Source organism: Corvus kubaryi, unplaced genomic scaffold, assembly GCF_017639235.1.
Source record: "Corvus kubaryi isolate FWS band 111438036 unplaced genomic scaffold, C.kubaryi_AGA036_p1.0 138, whole genome shotgun sequence".
Lineage (NCBI taxonomy): Eukaryota > Metazoa > Chordata > Aves > Passeriformes > Corvidae > Corvus > Corvus kubaryi.
In genome coordinates, this window is record NW_024580672.1 from 10,291,849 (window position 1) to 10,305,189 (window position 13,341).

General features: G+C 61.1%; 3 protein-coding genes across 4 annotated transcripts in view; 1 reads left to right on the forward strand and 2 right to left on the reverse strand.

Annotated features, from left to right (window-relative positions):
• Positions 1-1,345: 1,345 nt before the first annotated feature.
• MARVELD1 (MARVEL domain containing 1) lies at positions 1,346-4,177 on the reverse strand. The gene has a single exon (XM_042019129.1). It carries the CDS (start codon positions 3,775-3,777, stop codon positions 3,250-3,252), a length of 528 nt encoding a protein of 175 aa, XP_041875063.1. The 5' UTR covers positions 3,778-4,177; the 3' UTR covers positions 1,346-3,249.
• Positions 4,178-4,186: 9 nt separating this feature from the next.
• AVPI1 (arginine vasopressin induced 1) lies at positions 4,187-5,273 on the forward strand. 2 transcript variants are annotated; one of them, XM_042019125.1, is made up of 3 exons: positions 4,187-4,448; positions 4,743-5,037; positions 5,118-5,273. In XM_042019125.1, exons 1-3 carry the CDS (start codon positions 4,358-4,360, stop codon positions 5,185-5,187), a joined length of 456 nt encoding a protein of 151 aa, XP_041875059.1. In that variant the 5' UTR covers positions 4,187-4,357; the 3' UTR covers positions 5,188-5,273. The 2 variants fall into 2 exon arrangements, with proteins under 2 accessions (XP_041875059.1, XP_041875058.1); XM_042019124.1 differs by having other exon boundaries at positions 4,188-5,037.
• An 889-nt stretch (positions 5,274-6,162) lies between these two features.
• PI4K2A (phosphatidylinositol 4-kinase type 2 alpha) overlaps positions 6,163-13,341 on the reverse strand; it is a 7,792-nt gene continuing 613 nt past the window's right edge. Inside the window, exons 2-10 of the mRNA XM_042019130.1 lie at positions 13,158-13,341; positions 10,406-10,606; positions 10,027-10,158; positions 9,790-9,943; positions 9,148-9,209; positions 8,575-8,674; positions 8,187-8,320; positions 7,845-7,904; positions 6,163-7,708 (exon numbers count right to left, since the gene is read on the reverse strand). The exon at positions 13,158-13,341 is cut by the window's right edge and continues 21 nt beyond it. Of these exons, the coding sequence (XP_041875064.1) occupies positions 7,547-7,708; positions 7,845-7,904; positions 8,187-8,320; positions 8,575-8,674; positions 9,148-9,209; positions 9,790-9,943; positions 10,027-10,158; positions 10,406-10,606; positions 13,158-13,341 (1,189 nt within the window). The 3' untranslated portion in view covers positions 6,163-7,546. The remainder of the gene's footprint in view (positions 7,709-7,844; positions 7,905-8,186; positions 8,321-8,574; positions 8,675-9,147; positions 9,210-9,789; positions 9,944-10,026; positions 10,159-10,405; positions 10,607-13,157) is intronic.

A 13,341-nucleotide genomic window follows, 5' to 3' on the forward strand; every position in this document is an offset into this window, starting at 1 on the left:
AATGGGAGCGGCGGGCCGGGCGCGGCGCAGGGCCCCGCCCGCGGGGAACCGGCCGCTCTCGCCGCCGCCTCGGCGTGCCGGGGCCCGCCCGCCTCTGCCCGCGCTGGGTGCCAGGCTGCGTGCTGGCTCCTGCGGCCGCTCTGGGCGTGAGGCTCGAGGCCGATTCTCGGTGGGCCCGGTCTAGACACGGGGTTCGGCCCCGTCCCGATTCGGGTCTGCTCTGGTGTAGGGCTCAGGCACAGCCTAGATCCGGTCCCGGTCCAGGGCTGGGCACTGATCCGGGTCTAATCTTGGTTCAGGGCTCAGTTCCAGTCTGGGTCTTTGCATGGCCTGCATTCAGCTGTGTCGGGCACGGTGGGTTTGTCCCCATGAGCCCGTTGCTGGACCACCTCTCCCCCAGGAGAGACCAGAGAGCAGCCCCGCACCCAGAGTCCCTGGAAGAGAACAACAGGTTCCTCACGGGCCCGTGAGCCTGGCTGGCAGCTCATTTGCTGCCCCTCCATGCCCCCAAAGCAGCCCAGCCCTGGGTGCACTGCCTGCAGCCCTGCTCGCACTGCTCCAGGCACCATGGGCTGTCCTGAAAGGTGCTTGCAGTAGAGCAGGGATGCTGGCTCCCAGGAATGCTCTGGGAATCCTGGGCTTCATCTGATGCCGAAAGTTCTAACCTTGTTATAACCCTGTGATGGCTGTTGAACAACGAGGGCTCAGTGCTGCTGCCAGCTGCCTGCAGCCTCTGATGAACAGGGTGTGTGTCCCATAGGCAGAAGGCTGGGTTCCCAGTGACATCTCAGCTGTGGGTCCAGGTCCAAGATTCAACCCTGTCCCAAGAGTGCATCCCAGAGCTGGAGCCAGTCCTGGGAGATGCTGGCAGCCCTCCGTTGGCCCCTGACCCACCAAGGGCCAGTCAGCGTGTACATGATTGCCCAGCAGTGCCCTGGCCCTGGGACAGAAGGTCCTTTCAGCATGGAGTGACAAGGCCCTTAGGAATGCAACTAAATCCTGTCCTCAGTGCATCCCACAGCCACAGAACCCTGCGGACTTGGCTTCCCTCTGCTCTGTCGGGAGCCCCATGTGAGCATCAGGCTGTGCCCTGTCTCTGGACAGGCAGCAGGGCCAGGGATAGTCCCTGTCCTCAAGGGCAGAGGCTTAAGCCTCTCTAGCAGGAGCAGTGGCTCAGCACCAGGGAGCCTGCCTGTGACCCTAGAGCACCCCAGGACTTCATGACCATGGCCAGAGGCTCCAAGCAGAGAGGCCCCAGGGTGCAGGGCTAGAGAGCTGGGTGTGATCTCAGCTCAGACCTCATACCCAGCAGGTCCCAGCCCATCACAAAGCCCCAGACACTCAGTGAGCGCCAACATCGCTTTATTTGGAAGGTGAATCCATTGGCACCTGAAAGGAGGCTGTAAGGGGATAGAGCTGGTGTGACAGACAGGGCTGCAGAAAGCCAGGAAAAGGCACTTGTGGTGGCAGAAGCACCGAGGGCATTTTGGACAGCCTGGGCCAATGGCCGCACCAGAGTAGGCAGAGGCAGGTGGTGTCAGGGACCAGCCTTGACACCGGGCAAAGACAGCACGTCCCACCCAGGGCCTGCGGGTTAGCAGGGCCCCTGAGCATGATGGGGTGCACACTGGGACAGCACATCATGATGGAAGTGGTGACCCAGTACCAATCCCAGACCCCTTCAAGCCCCCAGGGCAACCATGGCTGCTGCTCTCCACCTCACAAAAGGCTCCAGGGAACCCCAGGCAACAGCCAGCTGTGGCCAGCTGCTGGGGACACCCATCTCACTGATCTGAGTCTACACAGAGACTGGAGCAGACCCTTCCTCGCACTGGGAGCAATAGAGAGGACCTGCCTCTAGGCAGGGTGAGGAGGGCTTGTGGCAGGACAGCCCTAGTGTGGTGCTGCTCCAAAAATTCTGTCTCTGGCTGCCCATTTCTCAAGTCAGCCCTACATGGCCTCATCAGGGCTTGGCACCCGGTGAGTTGTGGAGGCTGATCCAGGGCTGGGCTGGCTCCAGTGCTGGTGTCCTCTTCTGTTCTCCAAGATAGGCTGTGGTCCCACAGTGCCTGGCCCCAGCTCCCCCATGGTCAGAGTGCTAGCACAGCCTAGCATTGCCATGCTGTAATGCTCACCCTTCCCTTCCACCTCACCACAGTCTCCAGGCTCTGCCCAGTCCCAGAGAGTCCAAAGATGGGAATGTTCCAGGATGATAAACCAAGTGCAGCAGAGACAGGCAGGGCTGCAGGCTGATCTCCAGAACCATCAGCGAGGCTGTTTCTGTCCCTTTTGGAGTAGCCTGGCCCCAGGGCTGGTTCAGTGGCTCTGGGTGGCTTGGAGCTACAAACGTCTCTACAGGACAGCAGGAGGAGAGAACAACCCCATGACTGGTTCCCCTCAACCCCAAGGGCACCTGGTCCCATCCCAGGATTGAACAAACTCCAAGGCTGGAGGAATTTACCCCCTGCCCAGGGTGACGGACAGGTTACAGCTCCACTTGCCCTTCCCCTCACTACGCAGCAATGGAGGCCTTGCTCCCCTGCTCAATCCCCACACCGGACTGAGGTGATGCTGGATCTGGCTGTGCAGTACCTGGGTATCTCCACACCCCCAGAGTGCAGGGCAGGGAGGGACCGAGCCCTTTGGGGCTCCAATACGATGAAGGACGTTTTCAGGCCAGACAGAAAGAGGGGCCCAGGCTGGGGAAGCCAAGTTCAGAGCCTCCCTTAGGGAATTGTGGAGGCACCATACAGCTGGAATAGCAAGAAGGGGCTGCCAGCAGGTCAGAGGGGTTTATGCCCATCCAACTCCACTAGGCACTGCTGCCCCCAGCTCAGCTCCCCCAGGCCAGTCTCCCTCCACCCCAGGGACTGGTCAGCACCCACCTGAGCATGCAGCATCTGCAAGACCAGGGGCAGGGAAGTTTGGCTGGAGTCTTAGGAGGGCTCCCAAAGATTGGTATCCCTCTTAGGGGCTCCCCATTTGGGTCCTTCCACTTGCAGTAGCCTATGTCTGTCCAGGGGTGGGAGAAGGGCCTGTGCAGTGGCTGGGTGTCCACGGTGTTTCGGTGCGTTGCAGCGAAAGCCATGCTCGGCGAAGTCCTCTGTCTGTCCATCCATCTGTGCAGGAGTCTCTGGAGGAATTGCAGTGCAGTCAGCCAGGAGAGGATGGGGCGGCAGGGTCATGTCATCCCAAAGACGGGCTGTGTTCTGTCGGTGGCTGAGAAGGGGAGCCAAGTGGCACGGGATCTCAGATGATGTCTCGCTGGTCCTGGCAACGCCGTGACAGGCAATAGAGCCCAGAGAAGAGGTACAGGCAGGCAGTGATGCCCCCGCAGATGGAGGCGCTCAGGTAGGCACTGTAGAGGCAATGCTGGCTGTAGCCCGGCAGGTTGCAAAAGCTTCTCTGCTTGGCCTTGTGACCCATGATGCCAGTGGCAGCTGCGTAGAGCCCCACGCCCAGTGCCAGGTCGTGCACCAGGTTGGTGAGGAGCCAGCGGGAGCCCAGCCAGGGCACCAGCTCCCAGCGCCCCAGCAGGCTCAGCCCGAAGAGGGCCAGGGTGAGGAGCCAGACCAGGACGGCGGCAAACAGAGCGAAGTGAGCCGCCCCCTCGTACTTATGAGCCGCTACCGTCACCCAGAAGGCAGCGCCCAGCGCCAGCTGCCCCAGGCGTAGCAGGCCCAGCGGGCTCCGCAGGTAGGCGCGATGGAGGCTGAGGGAGCCGCGGGCCGGCGGCCCCGGGGGCGGCGGCACTGTCGGAGGAGCCGTGCGGGCCATGGCGCGGCCCTGCCTGCTCCGGCGCGGCTCGGGCGGGACTCAGGGCCCCGGCAGCGACTTCCTCCCCGACCGTTGCCAAACATCTGGCACTTAGCGGTCCTCCCCGCGCGGGGCCTCTCCTCTCCTCCCCGCCCCGCCTCCGCGCCCCGCCGCACCTCCGGCCAGCCCATCATGACACCCGAGAGCCGCCGCGGATGCGCCGTCGAGCAGGGCCCGCCGCGCCGCTCCCGTGCTGCTGCCGCCGGGGGGGAGGGGGGACAACAACGCGGGCGCGAAAGGAGACGGCGACCGATGCCGGCGGCGGGGCCCAGAGACAGCGCACCGGGACCCCGTGCGGCGGCCGGCGGGGGGCGCGCGCCGGGGTTCCCCTTACGTCATCTGGGATTCCCCTCGGAGAGGTGCGCGGCGTGGCCCCGCCCGGGGCGGGGCCTCGCACCCCGCCCGTGACGTCACCCACGCCACGTGGCCTCCTCAGCGGAGCGGCGCGGCCGCGCCCCTCGGCGCCGATTGGTCCTGGCAGCGGGAGGCGGGCGGGGATTGGCGGCGGGGCGGGGCGGGGCGGCGCGCAGCGAGCGGATGAATGGGGCGCGCGGCCACGGCGGGACCCCGGTGCGGTGGCGCGAAGCGGGTCCGGGAACGCAGCGGGCACCAGGCGGAGCCGCCCCCGCCAGGTCTGTGCGAGGGACCGGTGGGCGCGGGGCGGTGTCGGAGCGAAAGTGGGTCACGGCGGGGCCTAGCGCCCCGGGCGGGGCGGGACCGGACTTGCGTGCCCCGGCCCGAGCCGGGGCGTCTCCCGCGTTCCCGGGCGGCCCCGCCTGCGCGGCTGGCCCCCTGCCCGGCGCCCCGGACCGCCCTTCCCCCGCTGCCCGCCCTTCCTCACTGGGCATCCGCCCCGGATCCCGGGGCAAGCGGACCGGACCGGACGGCGAGACCGGAGTCTGACGCCGACTGTTCGGTGCCCGCAGCGGCCAGGGCCATGGGCCCTCCGGCCTCGGTGGTGAGCGACTCTCCGGGACAGGCGGCGCCCGCAGCCCGCGCCCGTAAGCGGGCCTCGGCCAACATCTTCCAGGGCGTGGGGCTGCTAGAGCTGCGGAGCCTGTTCCGGAGCGGCGGGGCCGAGCGGCCCGAGGAGCGCGCCCGCCTCGTCTGGCGGTACGCGGGGCAGCGGCGCATGGCGCGGGCCCTGCGGCGGCTGCGGCGACGGCGAACAGCCCAGCCCGGCGGCGGGATGGCAGCGCTACGGCGCTTCGAACACCTTCGGTAGGTGCGGCCCGGGGTGGCGGCGCAACCAGGGAAAGCGCGGCCGGGCCGCGTCGCTAACACACACCTCTTCCCCGTAGGATCGTGGAGAAGAAGCTGGAGGGTGACTGCGGGGCCGAGACAGGCTCAGGGTCCATGCAGCAGCACTGAGCAGCTGGGCCATGGAGAGCAGCTCTTCAAGGACACTAAGTGTACTGGGCAGGGTGCAATGAATGGTTAATAAAGGGTGGACAGTGGTGGCTGGTTGTGTCCTGCTCATCCCTGGCCTTCCCCCAGAGTGGCAGAACCATGGTCCAGGACGTTGTACGGCACCTAGTGTAAGGGGAACAGCCCCACAGCACAGGTCAGGTTGGAACAGACCTCTGGGTAATCTGGTCCAACCTCCCTGCTTAAGCAGGGTCAGCCTAGAGCAGATGCCACAGGATTCCATTCAGATAGTTCTTGTATACCTCTTGTGAGGGAGACTCCACAGCCTTTCTGGGCAATCTGTTCCAATGCACAGTCACTCACACAGTAACTGACCTGGCACAGTGATAGGGACAACTGAAGAACAAGTTACATGCTGCCCTTCAGGAGAAGGAATGCTTGGAAGAGGTAATAGAGATTCTCCAGGGAAAGATTTCTCTGCTGGAAGACCAGCTGGCCAAGCTGGAGGAGTGTAGCGCCCAGGAGAATGGAGAAATCATGGGGGACATTCTGAAGCTGGAGGAGCTGAAGCAGGAGGTGTCCAGCCTCACTGCCAAAAGAGCAAAGCTCCAGGCCATGGTCCTGTGGCTGAAGGAGGAAAAGCAGCTGCAGGAAGCAGCTCTACAGTCTGAATGTGGCCACTTCGAGGAGGAGAAGCAGCAGCTGGGCAGCCTCATCTCCAGCCTCCAGAGTTTCCTCTCCGAGAGCCGCTGGGCCCAGGCGAGGCTGGAGCAGGACCTGCAGACACAGGATGCCAAGGGACAGCCTGGGCAGCTGGTTGCCCTCAATGCCCAGCATGAGCAGATAGGAAAGGGACTCTGTCCTGCAGCAGCTCCAGCAGTTGCAGGAGGCCAGTGAATCCCTGTGCAGGTACGTATGGATACCAGCCATGGGCCGAGGAGCCCCGAGCTGCTCCAGGGAGCTGCAGAGGCGCAGATGTAGCCAGCTGAACAGCAGCTCTGTTATTCAGATGGTTGCATGGTTTAAATACATTACATACATTTCTACAGTGCATTAGAACAATACATTTTGGGTCAGTCAAATGCAGCTGGGCCTGGCCAGGGAGTTGGGATCTCCATTCCTGCCCCCTCTGTGCTTACACAGCCAATGTTGAGCCCCCTCCCCATTGCAGGAGACAAAGCAGCTGCTCTGCTCTCCCAGGCTCACCTGCCTTCATCCCCCTCACTCCCCAAAGATGGGCTAACAGGACAGCAAGACCCAATACTGACTTTCCCTAGCAGCCTGAGAAGCCACAGCTCAAGGCAAGCGGGTACAGGCAGCAGCCCTGGTACTGTTTTATACAACACAAGCTCAGCAGCTGCTGGTGAGAGAGGGGCTCCCTGCCTCCCCCACCCACAGCAGGCCTGCAAGATTGTCAGCTCCAGGGCATCCAGGAGTCCATGCTGGTCCCCCAGTGCTCCCAGCCACGTGGCAGAAGAGCCCCTCCAGCCCTTCCCTGGCAGCCCCTGCCCCTCAAGAGGGTCCTTAGGCACAGACAAGGCTGGCACCATGCTGGCTGCACAGCAGCCAGGGAGCTTGCTGGGAGAGGGGAAAAAGTCAAGCAAGAGCCGCCATGGAGACCAGGCAGGAGAAATGGACTGGGGCAGAAGGGGAGAGGTCCCATGGGAGAGCTCTGTGAAGCCGCCTGCTCTTCACAGGGACAAGCCAGCACCTTTTTCCCCTTAATGTCTAACTGCACCCAAGCCAGTCCCATGCTGTCCCTCTTATGTCCCCTCCTCGAGCCTCTAGCCAGAGAACAGCCGTTCATTGCGGTCCCCGCTACGCCAGTGGGCAGCAGGAACTCCCCCTGAGGAAAGCAGCGTGCACGGGGTTGGGGCAGGGGAGGGACAGTGGAGGAGTACAGCACACCCTCAGGGAAACAGAGGGGGTATCACCTGCTAAAGGCCTTCCCAACCCGGCAGCTGGCATGTTGGGGAAAAAAAAGGGCCAGTGGCTGGTGTAAAGGGCTGGACGGATCCTGGCTCAGGCAGCCTGTTCATCCCAGCCCCAAGCAGGGGTGCTCAGAACCACATGCAGGCCAAGGAACAGAGGCAGGGGCAGGGTCCCAGCCATGCCACAGTTCCTGGCAGATTCCCATACCTTCCCCCTGGCCTCTGCCCCAGGCAGGGCACCAAGCTCCAGTGGAGCTGGGGAGGGACCATGCCCAATCCGCCTGGCGCCTCCAGTTCAGCTGCAGGTTCCTCCAGCCACGCCTGCTCGCTCTACCCTGAAGGTCGAGTCCCAGCCACAGAAGCCAACAGTGGCCCAGCTCCTCTCGCAGTGCTAGTCCAAGGTGGCCAAGCCCTGCCCGTGGCTCCCAGAGCTACCACCATGAGAAGAAAGGCTTCCGGCTCTGGAAGCTCTGCGTGTAGGACTCACTGGCGGAGCGCTGGTGGGAGCGCGCTGTTTCCACAATCACAGGTGGCATCTGAACCAGGTGCAGTGGACTCTTCCCATCTTTCAACGCCTGAGTCAGGTTCAGGATCTGTATGGCACAACAGAGCAAGGCCTGAGCTGCCCTGCCAGAGCAACAGAGAGCACCCACACCAGCACCCTTCCTGCCATGCAGGCAGGATGAGGCTTCCTACCTCACCCAGCTGTCTTTCCTGTGCACAGCTTACCTGGCCTCTCATGACAGCAATCTGCTTGTGAAACTGTCCCCTGTCAAAGCCAGGGTCTTTCTGCAAGAGAAAGAATGAAGAACACAATGGGATCCACCCACTGCTTCATGCTATGCACAAGATACCTATTCCCCAAGCCCCTCCTCCTGTCCCATGGGGTTCCTGCTTCTCCCCACACTGAATCTTCAGCTCCTGGCAGAAGTATAACCCTGCTGTGCCTCAGCCCAGAAATGCTGTCAGGAACTTGACCACCTTTCTTTTCCTGCAACCTTGACAGGGAGCTCCCCAACACCACTCCCTCTTCCTCCTCCCACATCATCTTAACCCACTCCCCCAGCTCACCTTGAAGAGCTCATACAGATCTTCCTCCAGGTCCTTGACAAAGTTGGGGTCTGAGATCTTGGGAAGAATCAGGTCCTTGATCTCCTGTGAAAAGGGGATTTTGGCCTGGGGCAGCCATGCCCAGTAGAATGGATCTGTGGGAAGAAGCAGGAGACATTAGAATTGGGAAAAGCAACACACGGTGCCACATCTGGTGTGCTAGATTCTCTGCATCTGGGACACAGGATCCAGCATCTGCCTTCTACAGTCTCTGCTGAGGAGCTGCCCATGAACCCAGAAGTTGCAGAGGCACAGCCCTAGCCCTCTCCTCTACAGTCCTTGAGGAGGATGCCCAAGCATGGAGTTGTATGGCTTGCCATGGTGCCTTGGCACAGCCTGAGGGACTCACATGCTCTCCATGAGTCCGGGTGTTTCAAGGGAAAGGCCAAACCGTTGTCTATAGCAGCCAGCTTGATGATGGGCTCCTTCACCACTACCCAGTCGCTGTCCTGGAAGGAAGTGAAGCATGTCACAAGGAGGTCCTCCCAGCAGGAACAATCCTTCTCCTACTCTCTGCAGCCCCACTGTCAGGATCTCTGCCCTGGCTACCACAGAGGCACGGCAGCCTCTTGCCTGTAGCACGGTCCCTTGACTGTAGGGAAACATAGTCTACTTTGGGTGGGAAGGGGGACAAAGCTGTTTCCCCCCCAGGCCTCACTCCAAAGATGCACAGGTCCAGCAAAACCAGTTTCCCCCAGCAACACCAGTTTCCCCCACAGAGTTCAGCTGCATCCATCCTCATGAAGTCCCACTAGGCCACAAACCATCCATGCAAAGGGTAACAAAAGGCCCAGGAGACAAGATCAGGCCTCCACACACTTGGAAACCCAAGCCAGATGGGAAATTCCTGTCCTGCCTGCCGAGCGGGCAGCTTCCAGGAGCAGAGTCCCCATGTAGCCCCTGCCAAGGAGCAGCCACTCACCCGCACGCCCGCGCTGTCCAGGGGACAGTCATACTTGATGAGCCAGTTGTCATTGCCCCGATCTGCAGGGAGATAAAACCAGCTGTGTCAGCACCAGGGCCTCCCTGCAGCATGCTGGGCAGAAGACTGTTCCTCCTCTGACCCAGAAGTGAGACAGACATTTTAGGCTCAAACTCTACCCCTAGGTCCTTAAGCTTGCTGCAGGCATGGGAAACCACATCAAGCCCCTCACAGCCAGCCCTAGAGATCCACATTGCCAGCTCCCAAGAGAAAGGTCAGAGTGCAACTTCAACCCCTACCAGCCTGGCAGAAACTCAGGAATGCAGTGTGAAATGGAATATAGGGGCACAGTCAGGTGCTTGATTTCTGGATGTCCCTGGATCCTCACAGCTGGCAAACTTTCACCTGAGCACTGTGGTAGATCCAGATCTGCCAGAACACAGGCCAGCAGCCAGAGCCTCAGGTGGTGGGCAGCCCAGCAGCTGCACTCTGCCTAGAGGAAGATGTCATGTGGCAGCAACCAAGGGGAGAGGAGTTTCAGGTGCTGGGAAAAGACAGCAAGACCCTATCTCCCTCCTCTTTCTCCAGCATAGTAGGACATGAAGGAGCAGGCAGCATCCAATGCCAGGCAGCTGGCCCTACCTGTGTTCCTGATGATGTAATCCAGTACCACCAGCCGCTCGAACTGCAGCAGCAGCTGCCGATTAGTGTTCTCCGGGAGCGGCTCGGCTTCAAACCGCCGCAGCCAGTAGTCTGCATCCTTGTAGCCTTCCACAAAGAGCTGGAAGGAGCCCACCTGAAGCAAGGACAGGCTGTATTACAGAAGGCCACAGAAACCAGGGGGTGCCAACAGGCAGGCACAGAGGCTGGCAGCCCTACCTTGGGTGGCAGACCAATGCGGTTGAAGCGCTGGCCAACTTTCGGCACCTTCTCCAGGGCCAGCCTCTTTCCTCGGGACTTCACCCTGTCAATGGCACTGTAGTTAAAGGTCTCACTGGCCAGATACACCACCTGGAGGGACATGAGCACAGTCAGCAGGGGCCTCTGGCAAGTCACAAGACTGCCTCATAAAACCAAGACACAACATTTCCCACAGCTCTGCCCAGCACAAGGATCCCCAGGGTTTGAGCAGGAACAGTCCTGGTCTAGAGCACTCCATCTCCTAGGTCAGCAGTGGCACAAGGCAAGGTGCAAGCAGAGCTGTGTGGAAGCACACAAAAGCCTCCCCAGAACAAGACCCCAGCAGCTGTCCCCTCACCTTTGTGCGGGGAACAATGTTGAGTTCCAGCTTCTGGTCTACCAGGCTGGCACCCGCCTCCGACAGGTAGCCCTGGTTCAGGACAAGGCAGTCTCTCCCAAAGCAGCACGGGCAGCACAACTTCTGCAGCCACTTGGTCCACTTGGGGTTCAGCTGCCCATATGGCTCCTCATTCTTGGGCTTGAAGACGCCAATGATTTTCTGTGAGTGGGAGAGAAGAGGGCTGAGTCCAGGCAGTTGGTAGAGCTGGGACACCTTCCTCAGCCCGTGAGCCGGCCCACAGTGGGGACACTACGGAACAGGTCCAGAACTGCCCCTCATTAGGATAATAACCAGCCTTTGGGACCAGGCAAAACCTCACAGCTCCTGATATGGAGGTGGGAAGAGCTGGGAAGGACACCTCTCCAGCCAGTACCCCATCCCACAAGACCAGAGTGCTGCCCAGAGACCTTTATACCCAATTTGTCCCAAAAACACCGGTGATGATGCAGTCTCCTGGTAAACACATAAGTCTCATTCCAGCGACCTTTGGATGGCTAGGGAGAGCTACTGCTCATCGTTGGTCATTATGTCCACACAGGAGAGGGTCAGGGATAGCAATCCCGGCCCTGGCTCAAAAATCCATTGAACAGAGCTGATCCCAAACTGACCAGAGGAAAAGGACCATAACAGCCAAGCAGCTGCAGGGTCCCTGAGGAGCCAGGGCTCTGTGCTGGGGGCCCAGCAGGAGGGCTGACTCTCTGGGTACACTGTGGATGAGAGGGCACAGGCAGCTCCAAACTGGCCACCAGCTGGTACCAGCAGCACTCCCAGCCCCTCAGTCCAGCCTTGCATACACCGACCCAACAGTGGGGACAGCAGAGTATCCCACTGCTGCAGAGAGCACAGAAGCCTTGTGTGGGGCACTGCACCACTGCTGAGCCAGCACTGCCACACCACACAGATGAGAGCAGGGCCTTCCACAAGTGAGGCATCCCTGGGGGGCTGGCAGCCCCTGCTCTGAGGTGACTCAGCAGCACGCGCAACCAGGCCTCCATCCCATGGCTAGTGCCAGCCCTGGCCTGAGTGGGTGTCACTTCCCCAAGCTGAGCTCCTGCCAGAACATGGAAGTGGAACATGAGTCCCAGTGCCTCAGCAGGGAACCTCAATGCAATCTCAGTCTGTCCAGGACCAAAAGCCAGGCCAGAGCAAGCAGAACCAAGATTTTGTCCACCAGGAAGACAGAAAGGAAGGATTTGAGGGAACAGGATCACTTGCGCCATGCCCAGATCACATGCTGGAGCCACTTTCCCCAGGCAGGCAGGAAGGCAATCCCCCGCACCAGCCCCACACGACTGCCACGTGACTGTTAACCCATCCTTGGATATATGCCTGCAAAGAGGCCTGTCAGGAGCTCTGGCAGCATGAAGCCCTGTGCTCCATGAAACCAGTCCAGCAGAGCAAGACCCAGCCAGGCAGGAACAGCGTGGAAGCGGAGACCAGAGGCCTGGCAGCACAGCATCCCCTAGCAGACAGACCCGTGCTGAGAGCAGCACTAACAGGGAAAACAGGTCTACCTGGTGCCAGCAGCAAGGCAGAGGGAGCCCAGCCAGCACAGAGGAGCAGCTGGCAGTGGGGTGATCATAACCACCGGGGCTGGGCAGCACAGCCCAGCTGGAACAGCTCAGGCCCCAGCAGCCCCAAGAGAAATAATCAAAGAGAAAAGATTTTCCTCCCAATATCTTTCCCCCACTGCCCACAGTACCTACGCACTACACTCTCTCGTGTGCCAACAGCGGGACATTTTTAGTGACCCTGGGCAGCAACCACAGAAACCAGTCACACACCACCTTTGCCAACAGCAAATAGTCTGGGGGACCTGCCAGCTGACAGTGCCAGCAGTACACAGACTTTGACTCCTCACACTCATGCTCCAACAGCCGTCCTTGAGCTCAGGTCTCCTACAGCCAGGCAGCCTCCGACTTGCAATCCCCAGGCAGCTCATCTGGCTGCTCACTCCAGGTCTCATGTTGGGCAATAGGAGGGAGCAAGGCTGTGGCACAAGAAGCATGTATTTCCCCACACGCCATCAGCTCAGCTTGGAACTGCGTGGCACAGCTTCCAGGAGCCAGGTTTCACCCAGGGCAGGAAAACTAGGACACACCAGACCACAGAGCTTACTCCTGCTTCCCTGGAAGCCTCCTAGCACACACGTGGCAAGGCAGTCACAGGAAAAAGCAACAGCTCAAGTGATTAGGCAGGGAGCTAGCCTGTGCTGCATACACATCTAGTCAGTGGCACAGAGACGGCTGCCACACAGCTCACCAGATCTATAGGGGACCAGCTACATGCCAAGGACTTTGTCTCCACTATACCAACCACACGGCCACAGAGAAGACATCTCACTCATTTCAAAAAAACAGGCCAAAACCAGCTCAGCCCACGGAGTCACAGCCCTGGGGCTGGAGTCGCTGTGTTCAGATGCTGATGCACGGGCCTGGGGGAGGGGGTGACCCTTCCTCTTTGGGCACAAAGCCACAGAAGAGGTTGAATCAGCACTTAGACACTGCTCCCCCGCACTCTCGCTGCTGGTCCCACTGTACTTCTCCCCGGGGAAGCCCAGAGCTGCTCCGGCCGCTCCTACCAGCCCTCCACGGCTGGTCACCCCCGCCAGCGTCCCGCTCCCGGCCAGCGCCGCTCAGCCCACAGGTCTCCGGAGCCACGGGGGCGGCACCACCCCTGGGTCGGCCACGCAGGGCTGGGCCCAGCTCACCCCCTGCGGGTCCTTCACGAAGTAGCTGCCGCTAGAGCCCTGCGAGATGCGCTCGGGGAAGATGCCGCGCTCGCTGGCCAGCTCAGCCCGCCGCACGACCTCGGCAAACTCGGGATCCTCGGGGAAGTCGTTGCGCTCCCGCTGCGCCGCCGCCGCCGCCGCTGCCGCCGCCGCCGCCGCCGCC

Excerpts from the sequence above, each read along its gene's own strand:
- AVPI1 (XM_042019124.1), top strand. The coding sequence starts at position 4,358 with ATGGGGCGCGCGGCCACGGCGGGACCCCGGTGCGGTGGCGCGAAGCGG. Across the intron at positions 5,038-5,117 it reads CGGCGCTTCGAACACCTTCG|GATCGTGGAGAAGAAGCTGG; the intron begins GTAGGTGCGGCC and ends TCTTCCCCGTAG.
- MARVELD1 (XM_042019129.1), bottom strand. The coding sequence starts at position 3,777 with ATGGCCCGCACGGCTCCTCCGACAGTGCCGCCGCCCCCGGGGCCGCCG.